Below are 13,835 nucleotides of genomic sequence, written 5' to 3'. Positions count from 1 at the left end.
TAATTAATCCTAGAAACGACCTCAACTGAGAGACATTCTCCGGAGCGGGAGCCTTTACAACTGCCTCAATCTTGTCAGGAGACTTATGAAGCCCCTCCCGGTCAATGACATGGCCACAGTACGAGATCCGCTTCTGGAAGAACTCACATTTCTGCCGATTTACTCTAAGTCCATACTCTTTCAGTCTGTTGAGCACCAGTTCCAAGTTTGCGAGATGTTGTTCATCACCATCACCTGTGATCAGAATATCATCCAGGTAACATTGTGTGCCTGGAATTCCCTGTAATACCTGCTCCATGGCCCTCTGCCAAATTGCTGGAGCTGATGCCACTCCAAAAACCAGCCTATTGTACCGGTACAACCCTCGATGCGTGTTGATCGTGAGGTATTGGCGTGACTCTTCCTCAACCTCCATCTGCAAGTACGCCTGTGCCAGGTCTATCTTGGTGAAGTGTTTCCCGCCAGACAATGAAGCGAAAATATCCTCAATCCGTGGAAGCGGATACTGCACCGTGTGAAGCACCGGATTAACGGTGATTTTGAAGTCTCCACAGATGCGAACCTTCCCTGGATCTCCTGGCTTGTTGCTCGCAGGACGTTTCATAACGGGAACAATGGGCGTAGTCCACTCACTCCAATCTACCTTAGACAGTACACCTGAACGTTCTAGTGCTTCCAGTTCCGCTTCAACAGTAGGTCGTATTGCATAGGGTACCGGTCTGGCTTTAAAACATTTTGGTTGTGCATGTTCATCAATCTTGATGTTTGCCGTAATTCCTCTCAGTGTTCCCAGTCCCTGCTGGAACACCTCTTTAGCATCATCCAATATTCTGGACAATCGTTTAGGTTTGACATCTGTTTCCCCGGAATCTACCGTTAGTGCCTTCAAGGAGTGCCAGTCCATATTCATTTTCCTAATCCACTCCCGTCCTAGTAGTGGTGGACCTCCTTCAGGTAGCACATATAAGTCCATTACTTGGCTTTCTTCGCCCTTGTGGACCATTTCTACCTCTATTTTTCCGATGGGGTACACTCTTTGCCCCGTGTATGTTTTCAATATAATCTCCGTATCCTGTAGGGGAATATGTTGGAATAACCTTCTGTAATCTTTCTTATTCATGACCGTCAATGCCGATCCAGTGTCCAATTCCATTTTTACTTGGACTCCTGCTATCTGAAGAGTGACCCAAATTGTCTGGAGATCTGCATCCTTACCAACATTGTGTACTCTTAAGCTATCCAGTTCATTACTGCTAGCATCTGAATCTGACTTCTGTTCGGTCAAACTGTTCTTTGTCACCTTGTGTACCTTTGCGTATTTTCCTTGCGGTGACTTTTTGTTGCTGGTCTTCTTTCCTGACCGGCATACTTTAGCTATGTGGCCAAGCCTGCCACACATTCTGCATTCTTGGTTTTTAAACCAACACTGGTTCTGATCGTGCGTTGTCTTTCCACAACGATAACATTTGACAGAACTCAAACCCAATTTGTTTGTACTGAGTTCCGGTGACCGTAGCTGCATTACTGCCGTGCCTCTCGCTGCGGCTTCGTGTGCTGCTGCCATAGTGACCGCCTTCTCAAGCGTCAGCTCATTCTCCTCGAGCAGTCGCTTTTGTGTATCCTGTTTAAATAAACCACACACAAATTTATCTCGTAGTGCCTCTGTCAGTCCCGTTCCAAACTGACAATATTTTGCTAGCTTACGTAATTCCATCAAATATTCAGCATTGCTTTCATTCTGCAGCTGCCTTCTGTCGTAAAATTTAAATCGTTCCGCTAGCATCAGCGGCGTGGGGTTTAGATGATTTTTCAGGACAGTAACAATCTTATCGAACGTCTTATCCGCCGATTCATCTGGTGATAACAGGTGTTTCAATTGCCCGTATGTCTTCGCACCCATTAAATTTAATAATGTTAGTGCTTTATCTGCATCAGGAATTTTATTTGCCTTACAATAATTTTGTATGCGTTCTACATACATGGCCCAATCTTCGGTGTCACTATCAAAGGTATTAATGTTCCCATGTTTAGGCATCGTTGCAATTTATTGTATTTTTATGTTATCCAAGGTGGCGGCTTCCCGCTCTTGTCGTCGTCCTCCGCCCACAAAATGGCGGTTTTCCCGCGCTTGGCGGTCTTCAACCGTCCCCCGACGCTGTCTCCGCTTCACCGCGGCTCTCGCGCCTTCAGTTTCCCCAGACGCTGCGCCTTTTAGCCCGAATGCGGCCCTTATCTCCGGTCGCGATCGATGTCCCCGCGCTGCGCCTCTCGCTCGAACGTGGCCCGGCCCTTATCTCCGGTCGCGATCGATCTCACCGCCCTTATTCCTCCGTCTTCCCAGCCCCGTCTGTACAGCCAACACGGTTGACTTTCTGTCGCGTTGCTGCCCGGCTTACCCACCACCGAGGTAGAAAAGAAGAAAGCTGACAGTCGCTGATGGAGGCTTCGAGGTCAGGATGTCTTCTGCACTCCGGTTTCTCGATGCCTGCCGCTCGGCGTGTCTTCCAGTAGGGTGATGAGGGTGGAAACCTCTCTTCAACGTCCTGTCTGTGGACGAAGCCACCGTGGAAATAACTGCCGCAGGGTAAGAATCGGACTCGTCGCCACTGTTAAGTCTGTGTGTTATAGTGATAATTACTACACAGACTACCAGAGTAAATTCAACAGGTCTTTACTGGTTGGAGGTCGGGACTATACTGAATACAATATTAATACACAGTGCTTATATACCGGTGTGGTCACCACCGGTATTACGTATACAGCAGCCAGAGAAAGTAGTACATCTCTTAAGGTGGAACAGGCTTAAGTTCTCTTAAGGTGGAACAGGTTACATACACCACAGGTAGGTTTTTATTTATTTTTGTGGGGCCAGGAGCAGCAGGAGTGCTCCTCTGGGCTGTGCAAAAATAATCCGGGCCACTGCTACACCCGTTCCTCCAACCAGCGCAGGCGGACACCCCCGACCTACCTTTTTCTCCAGCCTGGGGCTGCCCAATATTCTGTCAGATTAGCGCCAGCAAGCTTCCCTGGTGGCCCGCGGCCTGCCGAGTGTACGGTAATGAGGCCCAGCCCTAAAAACGGACCAGGCTCCCAGCAGCACCATCAGACAGCCGGCTGCCGTGCTCTACGGGCAGGCTACCCAATAGTCAAAATCTGGCCTCTGATGTCTCAAACAAATTGCACAGCTCTCTCATTCTGCTGCTGGGTGCCCACATGGGAAGTGATGGAATTGTTTGCACCGTCAAGCAACACGAGTCACCTGCTTGCTACATCGGTGAATTGCTGATTGTCTGCTGCTGATGTTCCCTGTGGCAGCTTGGAATGAGCCAAACACCTAAAGGTTCAGGGATGTGCTGACCTTAACAACCAATGCCATTGCCATTGATGTGATGGAAGTTGGCTAGAGGTTCCGTCACTGCCTCTCCAGTGAAGCCTCGCATGCAAAGGCAGTCTGCCCCTGACATTCCAAGGTAAGTGTGGCCTCAACCTGTATATGCAACTTTGTGGGTAAGGGTATATGAGTAAGGGTAGTCTATCTCTGATGCACGTGACCTGCCTAGCATTCCTCCTTTTGCCTATTCCTCAAATAACACAGCAAAAGATGAACCATCATTTCAATGCCTAGTTTCAAAATTCTAACTGTAGCAACTAAAAATGTGGTAGCCAAAACATTTGGGCAAAAACTAGAGCTGAAATCACAAATCAAAAGAAAAATGACACTTTCAGATATGAAAAAACAGAAATTCCCTTCCTTACTGCCACCCGTTAGCGCTGGAATCCTTGCGAAAAATGGCAGCTGCCACCCTAACGCCCTTCTCTGGCACGGGACTCGGTGGCTGCCATTTTGGTGAGGGCCTTGGCACTGCCAATAGCAGTGCTGGCCCTGGAGATGCAAATATGGAGAGCGTGACATCAATGCCAACTGGCGTCACGCTGTGCAAACTTGGACCTTAGTGCTGAGTTTAGCGCTGGGTCCTAAGCTCGCTCAGGAAAGTGAGCATGCAGCAGACTGACAGACACACATCTTTCAGGTAAGTTTGCATTTAAGCTTTTGGACTGGATTTTTTTGATTTTATTGATGTAATGACTTGGTGCAATACATGTTAAAAGTTTTTTTTTTAAGTGTGCAAGGAGATCTGCCGGACGCTTGCAAGGCCACGGATGGTAAAGGAAGGCCTTTGAGAAGACAGAAAATGCTGGAAATACTCCGCAGGTCAGGCAACATCCGTGGGGAAAGAAACAGAATTCACGTCTCAGGGCGAGATGCTGCCTGACCTGCTGAGTATTTCCAGCATTTTATGCTTTTATTTCAGATTTACACCATCCCCTCTCAGAGGGAAGAGAAAGACGCCGAAGAGGAAGACGCCGAAGAGGAAGACACAGAAGAGGAGGAAGCAGAAGTACGGATGCATCCCAGACAGCCCCTTTCTGGCTGGGATATCCAGGATAGAATCATCTGCTTGCAGTAGCAGTGCCTACAACCCCTATTGCCCTTTCAACATTTGTCCTATACCTTACCTTCCCTCTGTTACTGACCATCACAGCGACCTCTTGACCACAATGTTGAAATAAAAGCCACCACAATCTAACTTTATACATTTATCCATCAAATATGACATCAATAAATTAACTCATCACCCTTATGCATTGCCTAGTGACTGTCTTGTGTGTCCCTTTGCCTATCCTACTGATGTCACACAGTGCTACCCCAGTGGCTGAAGCATGGCTGGTGGAAGGCTGCTGACTTTCAGTGGGGGACACTGCAAATGGCCTTGCAGGCCGACCTTGAGGAGCTGGGGGCTGGGAGTGTCAGATCAAGTGATGGGGTTTCTTCTTACATAGGATAACATAGGATATATGGCACAGAAACAGGCCATTCGGCCCAACCAGTCCATGCCGGCGTTTATGCTCCACTCGAACCTCCTCCCATCTTTCCTCATCTAAATCTATCAGCATAACGCTCTATTCCCTTTTCCCTCATATGCTTGTTTAGCCTCCCCTTAAATGCATCTATACTATTCGCTTCAACCACTCCCTCTGGTAGCGAGTTCCACATTCTCACCACTCTCTGGGTAAAGATGTTTCTTCTGAATTCCCTATTGAATTTCTTAGTGACTATCTTATATTGATGGCCTCTAGTTATGCTCTTCCCCACACGTGGAAACATTCCCTCTGTATCCACTCTATCAAAATGTTTCATAATTTTAAAGACCTCTATTAAGTCACCCCTCAGCCTCCTCTCCCGCTTCTTGGTCAACCACTGACCGGGCAGGCTGCATTTCTTGGGTGTGTGAAATGAGGGAGGCACAAGTGTGGAGTTGTGAAGGGAGGGCGGGAAAGCAAGAGGTGCATGCTAGAAGGAGGATAATGTAGGAGGATACCAGCATCTTGTATCCTTTCAGCCTCGCTGCTAGCCAAGGGCTCAGCCATGCCCCTGCCAAGTGGGTGAGGTAAAGATAGAAATAGGAGGTGTGCCTCGTGTTTAGTAGAGATTGTTGGTAGGTGAGTGGAGGGGGAGTCATGCATTGAGCAGTGTGTGAGGCTAGTGGTGCAGTTGGTAGGAGATGGCTTTTGAAGATCCATTCACTGACCTTGACCAGTGGTCTGAGGTCATGAAGCTTCTTTGGGCACTGGAGCCAGGTGGTGGGGGCGACACTGCTGGCAGTGATGGCCTCGGTGATGTGGTCCCACATCGTTCTTTCTGGTGGGCCTCCTGGCCCCTGTAGGTAGAGGACCTCTCTTGCAGTGTTGAACCCCTGCCCAAAGCTGGAGTGCTGTGTGCAAGACCCTTGGTGCCCCTTCCCTGCCCTGCTGAGCCATTTGTGTTTGTGCTGAAGCACTTTTCCCATTTTTTTTTTTTAGGTGCAGAAGGCAATTCAGCTTTAAGAGCTGAAGACTCCCATTTGAGAATTCTTTTTAATATTTTTTTCAGAAGACAGTTCAGCTGTAAGGGTTTAAAAACTGCATATTTTTAGATTTTTTTTTTTCATTTCAGAAGTCAGTTTCCCTTTAAAGGACCGAATAGCTTTCCGAAATGACAGCTTTGCTTTAAGAGAAGACTGTTCTTGCTACAATAACGCTACAGCCACGCTACATTGGGACATCCTGTCGTGACGAATGGCACCAAAGCAGCCTTGCACGGCGAGTTTAGCGCTGGGCTAATGTTAAATCGGCACCAGCGCCAATTTACCGGAATTGCCAGCGCCATCATTTCCGGCTTCAGTTAACACCGGCCCGCGGTGGCAACAGCAGGCTTTTAACCGATATCGAATTTCCAGGCCTATATTCTTCAAAAACAGAAGGTCTCCCTTTAAATGCTCAGATCCTGTCAGCCCTCAAAGTGCCTGCACCCAGAACATATCATATATGGGCAAACTCAAGTTGTAGCGTAATCCCGTCAAGAATCACTGGACATTGTGTTTACAGCCATACAATATATTATTCTATTAAAATTAAAGCTCTCGTCTTTTTTTGCCTTGAGCTCCCGAGGCCTGATCTAAGGCCCTGCTGGAAATTCACACACTACCTGTGGAGAAATTGGGTGCACTGCATACTTTCAGCCCCCGCCCATTGACTGTGGTTGCTCGGAAATCTTACCCACAAGTGCATAATCCCATATGGCAACAGTTCTTGTCCAAGCACTTCAGCTAACTTGCCACTAGGCAAGCCAAGATTGCATGGGAGGGGGAGGGGGGAGTGCGGGGTCAGAGAATGGCACATACACTTTATGTTCAAAATTGAAGAGCAACTGTGAGGCACCAACAATTTTTATTCATACAAGCAATCTGAATTGGAATTAAGAAAAAAATATTTTTTATCCAAATTAACCTGTAGAATCCCAATTCATCACTCAATGTGTTTTGTATCTGTGTGCGTGTACAGCATATACACACACACACACAGACACACACACACACGCACACGTGTGTCTTCACTTTTAGGGAATACTCCAAAACTGAAATAAGTTGAAGTAAATTGAGGCTAAGCATGTGGACAACGTACACTGTCTGTATTCGTAAACATTGCCCAGGGTATGAAAAATACACATAAGGGACACAAACACATCATGAGTGGGAATCCAAAGCATTTCTCCAAACTGGAATGAAGTGAGAGAAACTATCATTAAGGCCTCACTATGCTCCAAGATTACACCATTTTACTAATTGCTTAAAATTTTGTGATAGGATGTAGTTGTAACCGCATCAAACATGAATAGATGAACTTATAGAGTGTGTGTATATTTCAAATACACACCTGCTGCCAGTTATATATCTGTGGACGCACTGTTTATTCATTGAACAGATGCAGTTTAGTTTCTTGTACACGCTGGGATTTCTAAATTCATTGTTTAATAGTTCAACAACTAATGTAAAACATGAATATATTTTTCCCAAAGTAGGAGTATGTGAGCATAAGACAATTTAGTGGCAGAGAAGGCTTTTGTACTAATAATTGGAGTAAGACAGAAGTTTTGTACCTTTGATTCCTCACACAGTGAGTTCCTGATTTTGTGCAACAACTAATCCAACATTTAAATTTGTTTTATTTTATAAGATCTCGGTAAGATTGTAAATAGATTTTAATCCTAGTTTCCAATAAGACACTTCTCTAATTTAAAAAGTAAATTTGAATCAAATGAAACTCTTACCCCTTGATATAGATGTCACTTGATTTTTGACCTGTAATAAAATTTTCATCTTCTAATATGACATCTTCGGCATTCCAGATAATTATTCTTAGTTCATACCTGCAATCAAATACAACAATTGATCAAAGACGATCTCACAGACGTTTAAGACATGACATGTATACGTTAAATTGGAGGCAATCTGATTTCCTCAGACACTATGGGCTGGATTTTCTCAATAGGGGCACATTGGGAGCGGGACAGCTGGTTGTCGGGTTTCAGTCCTGTCCCCAACAACGTCCAGCCAACCCATGCTATTTTCCCTTGATTGAACTTGTTAAGCCCGCCCTGCAGGCTTAGCCAGCCAATTAAGGGAAAGCCGGTGACAGAGGACGTCAGTGTATGACGTTTCATCTGTCAAATATTTTTGACAGATGAATTGTCAGTGTTTGACAGCTTTGAGAAGCTGTCAAACACTGACAATCTCTGTTCTAAGGTAAGCCCTTGGACTGAAGACTCACCAAATCTCTCTCCTTAGCAGAAAGCAGATGGCTGCTGCATCAGAGAATGCAGCAGCCATTCTGTCACCTCTACCATGGAGATGAGGCACCTCCGGATCCCCAAAGGTTGAAGCCTGCAGGAAGAAGCAAAGGTAAGTAAACTTTTTCGAACACTTTGCACTCACCTCTCACAATTACCTCTCCACACTTGCACCCATCACTCTCTTTTACATCTGACATCTCGACCCCTCTCACCCCTGCAAACCCACTGCTCACCTCGCTGACCCTGGCGAGGTTCGCAGCCGTCGGGAAGCCCACACTTGTGGCTGTAATCCCCTTCCCGCCTCGAGGAGATGGGTCCCTGCGCGAGTCGGGGGCCCGCCTCCCGGGAAGATGGCACGGAGGCAGATTGGGAGCGGGGTTGGTACCCATTCCCAGTTTCTGCCATTTTCCTGGCAGTCTCGCCTCCATACCCGCCTCCCCAGGGCTGGCAAAATTCCCCCTCTATTCTAATCGAAATAAAATGTACAACTTACTTTTCTATAGAACTCCTCATATACAGAGATCTGCCTCACAGGGCAGTGGACAACTCGTGGACACCAAGAAGGAGGGAATAAGGGAAGGATGGGGTTAAGAGTGGGCGAAGAGAAGAGACTTTAGGAGGCTTTAGAAAGTGGAGAGAGAGGACAAGGGAGAGTTGCTGAGGGATGAAGATCCAGGGGGTGGGGACCTGAAGGAACAGCTACCAATGGTGCACCACAGGGAACAGATGATGAGAAGTACACCACTGTTCATAAAGCTGAGGGTGTATGAAGGGACGTATGGCAGGAGGAGATTGCTGAGGTTGGGAGGGGTGAAGCCACGGACTGATATGAAGTTGAGAACGAGTATCTTCAGGTCATTTCAAACGGGAAGCCGTTTGAGCATGGGAAGGACAGGGGTGATGTGGACATAGGCCTTAGTTTGGGTGAGAACATAAGCCATAGCATTCGGATGAATCATCATTTATGGAAGGTGGAAGCAGGAAGTCAGCAAGAGGAGCACTAGAGCCTCGAGGTGGTAAAGACATGAGTTAGGGTTCCTGCAGCAGAGAGCAAGAGAGCAAGTGGGTGATTTTTCAGAAATAAAAGAAAGCAATCTTGGTAACAAATTGGAGGAAGCTGAGCTCTGGGTGGAGCGGAAACCAGAGTTCCTCACCTCTGAGCTTAGTCTGGGGGTGGCAGGTAGGGAGGTTGATGAAGTGGAGGCCAGAGACATTTAGGTATTTGGTGGGAGCTGACGTGTATGGCTTCAATTTTCCCAACATTTAGCTGGAGGGAGTTTTGGTTTATTCAGATCTTAATACGAGATTGGCGGCTGTAGAGAATGTCATCAGCTGACCCATGCTTCAAGCTGATGTCTCCGACGAGTAGCATGTAAGGGATGAAATGCAAGTGGCCAAGGACGGAACCCTGAGCTACGGCTTAGGTGATTGCGTGGGAACGAGGAAAAGCTGTTGGAGGCAATGTAGTGTCTATGATCTGATGTGTAGGAGAGAAACCATAAGAGAACAGTGCCAGAGAGTAAGCAATAATAGACACTATTACAAGGAGTTACAAGACTTCAAGAAATCAAGGAATTCTGATGAAACCAGAAAGCAAAACTTCGTAATTTATGATCTGCAGAATTAAGATTTACTATTTACAGCTTTCAACCCACTCCATATTGTTATAACTGTACTGATTTCTGTAACCAGTACTGTCACAGTGGCTCAAACTTCCCATTCTAATTAGTAAATAATTTATATGTTTTCGTGATATATTTGTACTCATCAAAGTGCGGAATGTCATTGCCGGGAGTATCAGTTTTCCCACTGTCTACCATTAATTAGGGACCACCAGAAGAAATTGAGAGTAAAAAAAACCTCTCCGTCCTCAATTCTAAAACTGGTCTCGGTTTCAGATAAGGAGGGGTACAGGTGATTTCAGAAGTAAACTTTGGAACATTTAGTTTTCAAAAGTCAGTGCATTTTTTTGAATTTCCAGGTAATTTGATTTGATGTCTTTTTGATAATGCAAATTTAGGTCAGAGAAATAAATGAGCACAGAGAGCTCTGAAGAGAGGGATAAGACGCAGCAAAGAAGGCCTCACAGTAATGATGAGACAAGTGAGCAATTTAATTAAAGGGATGACGGCAAGACTAAATTTTAATATCCTTTTAAAGAATAAATTACAGCCCTCCAACAGTGCAGTGCTCTTGCAAAACTATATCATTCTACTTGTGTTTCAATTAGAATTTTCCTTTTACCCCTTCGGCTTGCGAGGTGATATATCAACAGAAGGCCCAGGAGGAGGCATATCCATTGGAAATATGTCCACCCACATCTGAACACGGCCCTGGAGGAATATCAGAAGCAGAAACATGATATTAGAGAACCAGTTACCTGCTTCAATAAAATTCTACATGATACTAAAGGAACGGTTACATCAAGACACACGATTAGGGAATGGGGAATTAAGTGATGGGCTCATTCGTGGTTAATGAGAATGACTCAGATTCAACAACAGGCAAGGACAATCTAAACAAATGGTATGGGATTGTCCATCCATTATACACACCACCTAATTTTCTTTTCCATAATGGGCAGCCGATCCAATATTGCCCGTTTTTTAGCATCTCCATCAAAGTTGAAAGTTCCTGCGATTATCTTGTAGTGTATGTACCTTTAAGAGAGAACTACTTTTACAGCTCCTGTATACTGTAGTACCGGCAGTGACCACACCTGTATATAAGCCTTGAGCATGCCTCTGTACTCCCAGTCTTGAGACTACTCTACTCCAGTAAACACCTGTTGATTGTTAAGTTACAGCCTCCGTGTAGTTATTGGGAAACATCCTACTTTAAGAATCACGAATCTAACAGTGGCGACGAGGTCGATTCGAATCTGCCTGCAACTCTGCATTTCCCTTCAAGGATTCGCTCCGGGAGGACGGTGGAAGAAAGTCGAGGCCAGAAGCACGGGCGTCGACCACGAGCAACCGCCCAGTCATCCGGCAGAGAGTAAACATCGCAGGAGAGACTGTCGAGAGCCGGGCTTGGTTCCCCAGCCACGACGATCCAGCAACAGACTGGCAACAGGTACAGCGCACACCCTTCCCGGACAGCGGCGGCTGGAGCCGACCGACGGCGTAGAAAAGCCGAGCAGCGTCGATGGGGTAAGAGAGAGGGTGAAGGAAAAACAAACAGACAGAGAGAGAGGGTAAAGCAGCAGCCGGGTTCAGGACCGAGCGACGGCAACGGGAAAGGCGCACAGGAGAACGCGCAGAGCACAGCCAGGGCTCAAGGGCTGAACCGCGTCCGCGGGGAGAAGAAGGGAGAGCGCGGGAGATGCCATTGAACCGCGGAGAAGAAGGGAGAGCGCGGGAGACGCCATTTTTAGAAGCCGCAGTGGAGAAGAAGGGCGAGCGCGGGAAGGAAGGAAAGCACGGGAGACGCCATTTTGTGCCAGCGGAGAAGAAGGGAGAGCACGGGAGACACCATTTTAGACAGTTAAATCACACCCAGGGATGGCGAAGAGTGGCAGTATCACTGCGTTCGACAATGAAGTCGAAGATTGGGCGACATATGTGGAATGCATTGAGGTGTACTGCAGGGCGAATGAAGTGCCAGATGCTAGGAAAGCACTGGTTTTGTTAAATTCCATGGGTGCAAAAACTTATGGCTTACTGCGAAACCTGATAACCCCAGAGAAGCCCGTGGATAAGAATTTTGAAAGCATAGTAGAAATCCTACAGGACCACTTAAGCCCCACACCGCTGCTGATAGCAGAAAGATTTAAGTTTCACAAAAGGAACCAGCATAAAGACGAAAGTAATGCTGAGTACTTAACGGAACTGTGCAAGCTATCGAAACACTGCCAGTTTGGAGTGGGACTATCAGATACGTTAAGGGACAAGTTTGTGTGTGGGCTTCAAAGTGAAGGAACCCAGAAACGGCTTCTATCAGAAAAGGATCTTACGCTGGACAAGGCTTTCAGCATGGCAGTATCACACGAAGCAGCCGCACGGGGCGCTGCAGAGATACAACGGAGACCGCAAGAATATGGCACCAATGAAATGTCATATGGAGCAGGGAAGTGTTATCGCTGCGGCAGAACAAAACACGACCAGAAGGATTGTTGGTTCAAGGACCAAGTGTGCAGACAGTGTGGAAAAACAGGACACATAGCAAGAGTCTGCAGGTCAGGGAAGAAAACCAACAGCAAGAAATCTCCACAGGAGAAGTACAAAAAGGTACATAAGGTGATGGACAGTAGTTCAGACGAGCAGGGAAGTGATACAGACTCCGGAAGCAAGGAGCTGGGTTGTCTGAAACTACATAAGGTAACCAAAATGGAGGATCACCAGACTATCTGGGTCACACTCAAGATAGACGGAGTCCAAGTGAAAATGGAATTGGACACTGGATCAGCCCTAACAGTCATAAACCAAAGGGACTACAGGCGGCTAGTTTCACATATACCCTTGAAAGCTACAGAGAATGTCTTGAAGACGTACACGGGGCAAAAAGTCTACCCCAAAGGAAAAATAAGGGTGAAAGTGATATCCAAAGGCCAGGAAATACCTAAAATGGACCTATATGTATTGCCAGATGGAGGACCACCACTACTAGGACGTGAATGGATCCGGAAGATACAATTAGATTGGCATTCCATACAGGCACTGAAGGTTGAGGCCAAAAAGGATGACGGCGTCACACCTGGACGACTGTCAAAAATGCTAACTGACGCACAAGAAGTGTTCCAGGAGGGACTCGGAACACTAAAAGGCATAACAGCAATGATTAAAATAGAGGAAAATTTAAGTCCAAAGTTTTTTAAGGCCAGACCGGTGCCTTATGCGATCCGACCAGCCATCGAAGCAGAGCTGGAAGGGTTGGAACGTTCAGGAGTACTGTCCAAAGTAGACTGGAGCGAGTGGGCTACACCCATCGTCCCTGTAATGAAGAGGTCGTTGAGTAATACGCCTGGGGAACCAAAGAGGTCCGCATCTGTGGGGATTTTAAGGTGACAGTGAACCCAGTCATTCACACGGTACAATATCCGCATCCACGGACTGAGGATATTTTCGCCTCGCTATCTGGAGGTAAAAGCTTCACCAAAATTGATCTGCCCCAGGAGTACTTGCAAATGGAGGTAGAAGAAGCCTCGAAACAATACCGCACGATCAACACTCATAAAGGTCTCTATCAATACAACCGGCTGGTGTTCGGAGTAGCATCGGCTCCGGCTATTTGGCAAAGGGCAATGGATCAAGTCCTGCAAGGGATTTCAGGGACCCAGTGTTATTTGGACGACATCCTGGTCACGGGCGAAAATGACAGTGATCACCTCGCCAACCTGGAAAAGGTGCTCACTAGATTAAAGGAATATGGGCTACGAGCTGATCGCCACAAGTGCGAGTTTTTCCAGAAGCAGATCTCGTATTGTAGCCACGTTATTGATGAAGAGGGGTTACATAAGTCCCCTGAAAAGATTGAGGCAGTAGTCAAGACTCCAGCACCGGAAAATGTGTCACAACTGAGGTCGTTCCTCGGGCTGGTAAACTACTACCATAAGTTCTTACCAAATTTGTCGACAGTAGTACACCCACTGAATACTCTACTGCAAACGGGGGTACTATGGAAGTGGAATGACGAATGTAAACGATCTTTCCAGAAATGCAAAGAT

The 13,835-nt window shown here is 46.6% G+C and overlaps 1 protein-coding gene across 1 annotated transcript in view; it reads right to left on the bottom strand.

Moving 5' to 3' along the window:
- The window catches only part of LOC147115188 (fer-1-like protein 6), a 38,209-nt gene extending 27,713 nt beyond the window's left edge, over window positions 1-10,496 (bottom strand). The window contains exons 1-2 of the mRNA XM_085992135.1: window positions 10,415-10,496; window positions 7,649-7,747 (exon numbers count right to left, since the gene is read on the bottom strand). Of these exons, the coding sequence (XP_085848261.1) occupies window positions 7,649-7,747; window positions 10,415-10,491 (176 nt within the window). The 5' untranslated portion in view covers window positions 10,492-10,496. The remainder of the gene's footprint in view (window positions 1-7,648; window positions 7,748-10,414) is intronic.
- Between the last annotated feature and the right edge of the window lie 3,339 nt (window positions 10,497-13,835).

Source organism: Somniosus microcephalus, chromosome 7 (assembly GCF_052327205.1).
Source record: "Somniosus microcephalus isolate GS21.2 chromosome 7, FLI_Smic_1.0, whole genome shotgun sequence".
In the NCBI taxonomy this organism is placed as follows: Eukaryota; Metazoa; Chordata; class Chondrichthyes; order Squaliformes; family Somniosidae; genus Somniosus; species Somniosus microcephalus.
Note: the sequence above shows the minus strand (reverse complement) of the source record. Positions and strands in the feature narration are given on the sequence as shown.